A 7,320-nucleotide genomic window follows, 5' to 3' on the forward strand; every position below is an offset into this window, starting at 1 on the left:
GATGAAAACTATTGCTGCAATAAACAAAGTTTGCAGAGGGTTCCTCTGGTGCAAGAGGGCCAATGCAAACGGCGGTAATTGTGCAGTCGCCTGGGATTCGGTATGTGCACCGAAATGGGCTGGAGAACTGGGAATACCGAACCTCAGATGGGTGAATGTGGCCATGTAGGCTAGGTGGCCATGGCTTCAACGGGTGGACTCGAGCAGACCTTAGAGTGAATTCAGAATTAGAGTCCCAACGGAAGCGAAACTTCTGTTCCAGGCAACAACTAGGAGTGAGGCGCATTGTGGGCTAACTACCCTCTTCTGGGAGGACCCATGGATTAATGAAATGAGGGTGCAGGAACTTGCACCAACTATATATGACATGATCCCTTCGCGCGTCAGATTGTTGAGACAAGTGGCACCGGCCATCGAGGATGGCTCTTGGGCACTAGATGTCGGCCCGGAGCTTGGGGAGCAAGCACTGCGGGAATTTTTATCGCTATGGCTACGCATGTGCACGTGGGAGCCGAAGGTGGATGTGCCGGATACGGTATGATGGTTCTGGGAGAAAAACGGACGCTACTCGGTGAGGTCGGCTTATGCGGCAAGGTTTTGGGGCCGAACGGTGGAGCCCATGGCGGAGCTGACCTGGGCATCTCGGGCGTCGTCTACTTGCAAGTTCTTTACTTGGCTAGCCCTACGGGATCGGTGCTGGACCTCAGATAGGCTTGCACAGAGAGGTTTGCCGCATCAGGACGCATGCCCTCTGTGCGACCAGGAGGAGAAAACGATTAACCATGTGCTACTAACTTGTGTGTTTGCTAGATCGATATGGGCTGTGATCTATGAGGCTTTGGGCAAGATGGATTGGACGCCGACGGCACAAAGACACCCTTGGTGTTTGGCTTCGGGATAAGCAAGGGCCGAACAACTTGCAACGCAAGGATCTACGTACTATCTTCATCCTAACCATTTGGGAGTTGTGGAAGCATCGCAGCGCTATTGTGTTTGACGGAGCATCCCCTTCGATGGATGTGCTTCTTGGTAGGGTGAAGTCCGAAGGGAGGATATGGTCGATAGCCGGCAAGTTCAAAGGGGATGTAGAACCCTTCTTTGGTAGTTTAGAAAGGTGGGCGTGTAGGGAAGAGTAGAGTGTAACGGAACTCTAATAAACTATGGTGGATGCACTCTCTGCCTTTCTTCTTTAATACTCACTCTGTCCGAAATTACTGGTCATCAAAATGGATGAAAATGAATGTATCTAAAACTAAAATACATCTAGATACATTCATTTCAATTTAATGACAAATATTTCTAGACTGAGGGAGTATATGCATATTCGAGAAAAAATTTATATACACGAACAACCCCACCCAACACCGAGATACCCCAAAGGCCCAAAGACCCGACAGATTCGCGAGAGCTCGAGAGAGTGGGACCATAATGGCGATGAGATGCGCACTGACCTCCCTCCCCGCGCGCCTCCGGTCCCCGGCGGTGGTGGCCAGCGGGACCCGGCGTCTTCTGAGTGACGGGAAGGGGCGCGTGCTCAGCGAGGAGGAGCGCGCCAAGGAGAACGTCTACATCCAGGTCGGTCGCATCCCATCCAAAACCCTATTTAACCCATGCCCTTAATTCTTCGTCATCCGATCTGATACTCATCTGTAACATGGTGGTGTTTCGTTTTGATTTTGCGGCGGGGAGCAGAAGATGGAGAGGGAGAGGCGGGAGAAGCTCAAGAAAAAGCTCGAACAGGAGAAGGATGCGGCCGACAAGGCTAAGTCCGGCGCCGACGGCAAGGTATACGACACTGCCCTCTAGGTTACAGTTTAGTGCGTAGACCCTCAATGGCTTAGGAATACTAACATAAATTAAAATAGTACTACGTGTGCACTTTCTGCTACCCATACATTTGGGGTAACTGCAGCTGCGTGGGTTATTTGAAGTTATTGCAATTCTGTAGTATTACAACTGCAAGTGTCAAACCACTTGCTGTCTGAATGGTACTCCCTCCGTTCGGAATTACTTGTCGCGAAAATGGATGTATCTAGACGTATTTTAGTTCTAGATACATCCATTTCCGAGACAAATAATTCCGAACGGAGGGAGTAGATGCCAAGTCGATGTGGCTAGAAGGTGTGGGAACTCCTCCATCCCTGAGAAAAGTGTGTAGGGATGTTACCAGCTTTTGGCAAGAATACCTTCTGCCAAGTTTTGTTATGGAGGGCATGCGAATGTTTTGATCATGTGTTACCTGCGAAGATGGTTGCATCATGGGAACGGCTTGTTTAATGATTGACTTTGTGATAGAGGAGATGGAAAGGTAAATGAAGTGTTTGAGCTGAAAGACATTGTGTGCTCACGTGAAGCACTGATGATTATCTGTTTTGAGTTCAACTGAGATATGATTTGGCTAAGTACATGTTGATACACCATCGTACACACTATAGTCTGATGAAAGCAACACTCTCTAAATTTTCTGAGTAAAACTATTTCTAATCAATACATCGATGTGTTTGAAATACTGTAAAGTCTTTTCTTCCCGCTATAATCAGAAAATATTGGTTCTTAATGTCCATCTATTTACATAATCCTGGAAAAGGAGAAACAGTCCAATTGTGTTTATTTGGGAATGGTTTACCGTGCACACTATAATCTGACGAAAGCAACACAAATTTTTCCGAGAAACCTTTTCTAATCAATTCATCAACATCAATGTGTTTGAAATACCATGAAATCTTCCTTTTTCCTGGAATTCAGGTAATATTGATTCTTAATATCCATCTATTTACATAATTTTGAAAAGAAAAGGCAATCCAATTGTGTTTGTTTGGGAAAGGTTCACGTCATTTGCCGAAACAAGTTCTTAATCATGTTCTAGAATCTGATTTATGTCGCAAACACCCTTTTAGCATAATGTGTGGATTCCTCCAAATGTGGAGCATTGTTTGGCAGATTTTGACGACCACTTACTATATGATGTTTCATTTCAATGAAATGGAGCAGGGCTTTGGCCCTTTTGATGTAAGAAAAGCTAAATGCTCAGATTTTCCCTTGATTTATGGGCATGCCATGCTTTTTGTAGAGTTATGTAGTTTACCAGTTTCTAAGTAATTGCTGCCCTTTATATAGATGCGATTTGCGCTGCCTTTTGCACTCTTATCACTGCAGCATTAGTCTGCGCTGTTACTATCACATCTGTTCATCTTGACAGAAGGCCGAGGGAACTAACTAGGAGCGATCTTCGCCTGCCTGAAGGTGACCCCATCTTGGATGCATCTGGGGGGCATTTGTGTTTATAGATGTCCAAAGATGGAAGAATAAATTCTGTAAAACGTTGATAGCGCTAGCTTTGCTTTGTTTTCGGTTTGCCGCGCTTGTTGAGGATATAATCCAGGGACCATAAACATTGATAACTGGGAACTTGTATCGTTGCTGGACCAAATATTTGTCGCCCTTTTGCGCATTTGGTTGTATGGTATGGGTCACCACCACATGGTTCTCGTTTTTCTTTCGTCTTGCAGAATGCAGATTGCACTGCCAGCCCATATATGTTTGGAGAGCCATGCTATCGCTGGTTCTGAATCTTGACGGTTTAGGGTTAATCTCTTTGCAAATGGCGTGTTCGAAGCATCCTTGGTCAAATATTTGGCATTGCCAACATTGGCAAGCCAATAATTGGTAAAATCAAAAGTTGCCAGCATTTGGCAACCTTTTGTGAGATTGACAGCGAAAATTGGTATGCAACCAATCTCTAGCCAACATTTGACAGTTGCCAAAATTTGACATGCCAACTTTTGGCATCAAACTAGTTAGTCTTGCAGAGAAGCAAGTGGCTTTGACAGTTGCCAAAATTTGACATGCCAACTTTTGGCATCAAACTAATTAGCCTTGCAAGCAAGCAAGTGGCTATGACATGCTAACATTTAGCATCAAACCAATTAGCCTTGCAAGCAAGCAAGTGATGTGTTCGAAGCATCCTTGAACGAAATTATGCAAGCAGCGGCCTACTTAAGACATGTGCAATGCCGTTATTTTAGCAATGTTATGTATGATTTTTTTATTTATAGAAACAGCCAAAGGCATCTTAAATCCGATTAATATCGAGGAAAGCAAAAGGCCAGTGCAATGGATAAACTAGACGTGGAACAACCAATAAAAACAAGAATTACATTGAAAAGCATATTCTTCCTCCGATTGTACAACGCCCACAAGAGAACAATAAAGTAAGGCGATCTGCAAACACCCTCGTCATATCAAGCTTTGAATACCGCAATAGCCACTCACATACGAGATCTATGAATCATTTAACTAACATCGGCTAGAGCGTCATCCACGCACAACATCCCTTGAGACGAGATCAATAAGTCGTTGAAACATTAAAGAAGATACACCATGAGATTGCTTTTCTTTCCCCTCTCTCCAGGCGACTAGGGAAAGCCTTCCTTCGCTCGATCTCCGCTGGTGAACCCGTGAATTCGCCTCCCCTCCTTCTACCACTCGGACAACCGGTGCCGGGGAGGGGATTTTTGGTGCCTCGTCACCGGCTAGTAGATAGGTAGGGTTTTAGTTCTCGCAGGGGCGGTGTTTGGACGGATGGTGGCGCATTTTCTTCGAGTCAGTATTCCGGGCTCTGATCCTCCTCATGTTCTTCCGCTAGGGCGGACTAGACGGAGCTCCGACGTAGATTCCTGCCAGCTCCTCGGGTTGGCAAGGTTAGGGTTGCTCGCCGTGCGTACGACTGCAGATCTGGACGCTGGTCCTTAGGGGCACGTGCACGAAGACTTCCTGGTTGTCGTCGACAAGGTCAGGCCGGCTCCGGTATGGAGCGCCGACAACGGCGCGTCGGTGGCTCATTCTGGCGGCGACAATGGTCGTTCGATGGTCCATGGACCTCGATGTAATTTTTATTATGTTTGAGGTGTTTTGTACTTCCAATGAATCTCTCTAATAGATCTGATCTTTTCGCAAAAAAAAGTTGAAGCAACATTGGCTAGAGCATCACCCCATGCTAAATAGACTTGCAATCCATTGCCACCAGTTCAGGGGGTTGGAGAAACCGAGCGAAGCCACACAATAACACGGAAGAAGATGTCGAAGTTGCCACACCAATAGACAGCAATAACTCTCAATGAAAGACACACAAACTATCAAAATTTGAAGAAATCAAAAGATCTAGGGACACAAACTCGTACAGGTCCTTCGTTGGCGCCGGATCGGATGTCGTCGAGGTAGGGAGAGACCGTATATACCTTATTTCCACACGCAATTGCCGCTACCACCTCTTCGATGTCATAGCAGAACCAGAAACCTAAGACAAAAAAAGATGTAGAGACGGGTCCCGAGTCCTCTTGCCGCTGACGATGCCACCAGACAAGAAAGAGAAAGGGGGCCGAGACAGAGGCGTGTACGGAAGTTGTAAGTGCATCTAGTGCCCCTTAGTGATTTTGGTGTATTGAAGATTCATAGGTTAAAGGACTAATGCGTTTGTGAGTGTACACATCTTTATAAGTCTATGAGGAGTTTGATATTTACACAGAAAGTCGACCCCTAAAAATGAATGTCTTCAACTGAAGACTTTGGCCTTCTGAAGACTTTGAAAGTGAAGAAATTGGTGTGATCATGAAGACTTAATATTCATGCAAGGAATATGAAGCGTGAAGACTTTTGTTTTCGTAGTTTCCTTTTCTTTTTCTTGAGTCATAGGAAACACCGTACTGTTAAAGGGGGTCAAGGTAAAACTAAGGAAAAGTTTCCAAGTGATGCTCATCTCAAAATTCTACACCTACCAATCCTTTCGAGTGAAGCCATTGGAAATCTCATGCAGTTCAGTCAATATATTCAGTGACAGAGACGAAGATCTTTTGGTCTCAAAGGAATTTGTTCTGACTGAGGAGTTAGGAATTCGCCAGTGCGGATTGCCTACAGGTGAGGAACATGATAGCCCTGAGGAATTGATAGCTCAAATATCCGACCGTTGTTATGCTATGCGCCAGCTATCCCAAAATATCTACCCACCTAACGGTCATATCATTGAAGGGCATTTATGTCTTATCATGTCGGGATGCTCCCTAAGCTATAAATAGCCGCCCCCTACAATCACTAGCTGGTTGGCTGCTCCGAGAGAAACTAACACTTGTCATTGAGAGCATCCCATCCTCCGAGGACTTTGAGTGAAAATCATCAAGTGAGGAAAACCCAAACCCAAACACCTACAAACCCAAAGTGATTGAGCATCACTGAAGAGATTGTTCCTGTGTGGAATCGACGCTTGTTACCTTTGAGGACTGTGTATCCTCCAGACGTGTCACGCCCAATATGCGACCCTATCCAAAAGGAACTCGAAGGTCCCACCAAGGATAGACCCGCATATTGAAACGCTTTTGCAAGGTGGATATCATTACATCAACATTACATAATAGATGGGGATACATACATAAGGCATACAATGCCACATGAATACAACATTACAATACATCAGAGCATCATCCGACTACGGATGAAACACAAACAGAAACTCAAACAACATCCACCCTGCTAGCCCAGGCTGCCGACCTGGAACCTATCCCCTGATCGAAGAAGCAGAAGAAGAACTCAACGCAAGCAAGCATCGCTCTCGCGTCATGATCATCACATAAGCTGTACCTGCAACTGTTGTTGTAGTAATCTGTGAGCCACGAGGACTCAGCAATCCCATTACCATGGGTATCAAGACTAGCAAAGCTTAAAGGGAAAGGAAGGGGTAAAGTGGTGAGGCTGCAGCAGCAACTAAGCATGATAGGGTGGCTAACATACGCAAATAAAGAGCGAGAAGAGATCAAGCGGAACAGTCGTGAAGCTAGCAATGATCAAGAAGTGATCCTGAACTCCTACTTACGTCAAACATAACCCAGAAACCGTGTTCACTTCCCGGACTCCGCCGAGAAGAGACCATCACGGCTACACACGCGGTTGATGCGTTTTAATTCAGATCTGGTGTCAAGTTATCTACAACCGGACATTAACAAATTCCCATCTGCCAATAACCGCAGGCACGGCTTTCGAAAGATTATACCCTGCAGGGGTGTCCCAACTTAGCCCATGACAAGCTCTCGCGATCAACGAAGGAATAGACCTTCTCCCAGGAAGACCCGATCAGACTCGGAATCCCGGTTTACAAGACATTTCGACAATGGTAAAACAAGACCAGCAAAGCCGCCCGATGTGCCGACAATCCCGATAGGAGCTGCACATATCTCGTTCTCAGGGCAACACCGGATGAACACTACGTACAACTAAAACCAACCCTCGAGTTTCCCCGAGGTGGCGCTGCAAGTGGCTCTGGTTCGGACCAAC

The 7,320-nt window shown here is 45.8% G+C and overlaps 1 protein-coding gene across 1 annotated transcript; it reads left to right on the forward strand.

The window, feature by feature from the left end:
- Positions 1-1,351: 1,351 nt before the first annotated feature.
- On the forward strand, positions 1,352-3,496 carry LOC119338374 (uncharacterized protein At2g27730, mitochondrial-like). The gene is made up of 3 exons (XM_037610688.1): positions 1,352-1,575; positions 1,693-1,785; positions 3,200-3,496. Exons 1-3 carry the CDS (start codon positions 1,429-1,431, stop codon positions 3,218-3,220), a joined length of 261 nt encoding a protein of 86 aa, XP_037466585.1. The 5' UTR covers positions 1,352-1,428; the 3' UTR covers positions 3,221-3,496.
- Positions 3,497-7,320: the final 3,824 nt, after the last annotated feature.

The sequence above is a fragment of the Triticum dicoccoides genome, chromosome 7B, assembly GCF_002162155.2.
Source record: "Triticum dicoccoides isolate Atlit2015 ecotype Zavitan chromosome 7B, WEW_v2.0, whole genome shotgun sequence".
NCBI classification, from domain to species: Eukaryota; Viridiplantae; Streptophyta; class Magnoliopsida; order Poales; family Poaceae; genus Triticum; species Triticum dicoccoides.

Bases quoted from the DNA above. Each gene is read 5' to 3' on its own strand.
- LOC119338374 (XM_037610688.1), top strand. From the start codon at position 1,429: ATGGCGATGAGATGCGCACTGACCTCCCTCCCCGCGCGCCTCCGGTCC. The intron at 1,576-1,692 runs GTCGGTCGCATC...GGCGGGGAGCAG, and splicing joins AGGAGAACGTCTACATCCAG to AAGATGGAGAGGGAGAGGCG. The intron at 1,786-3,199 runs GTATACGACACT...TCATCTTGACAG, and splicing joins AGTCCGGCGCCGACGGCAAG to AAGGCCGAGGGAACTAACTA.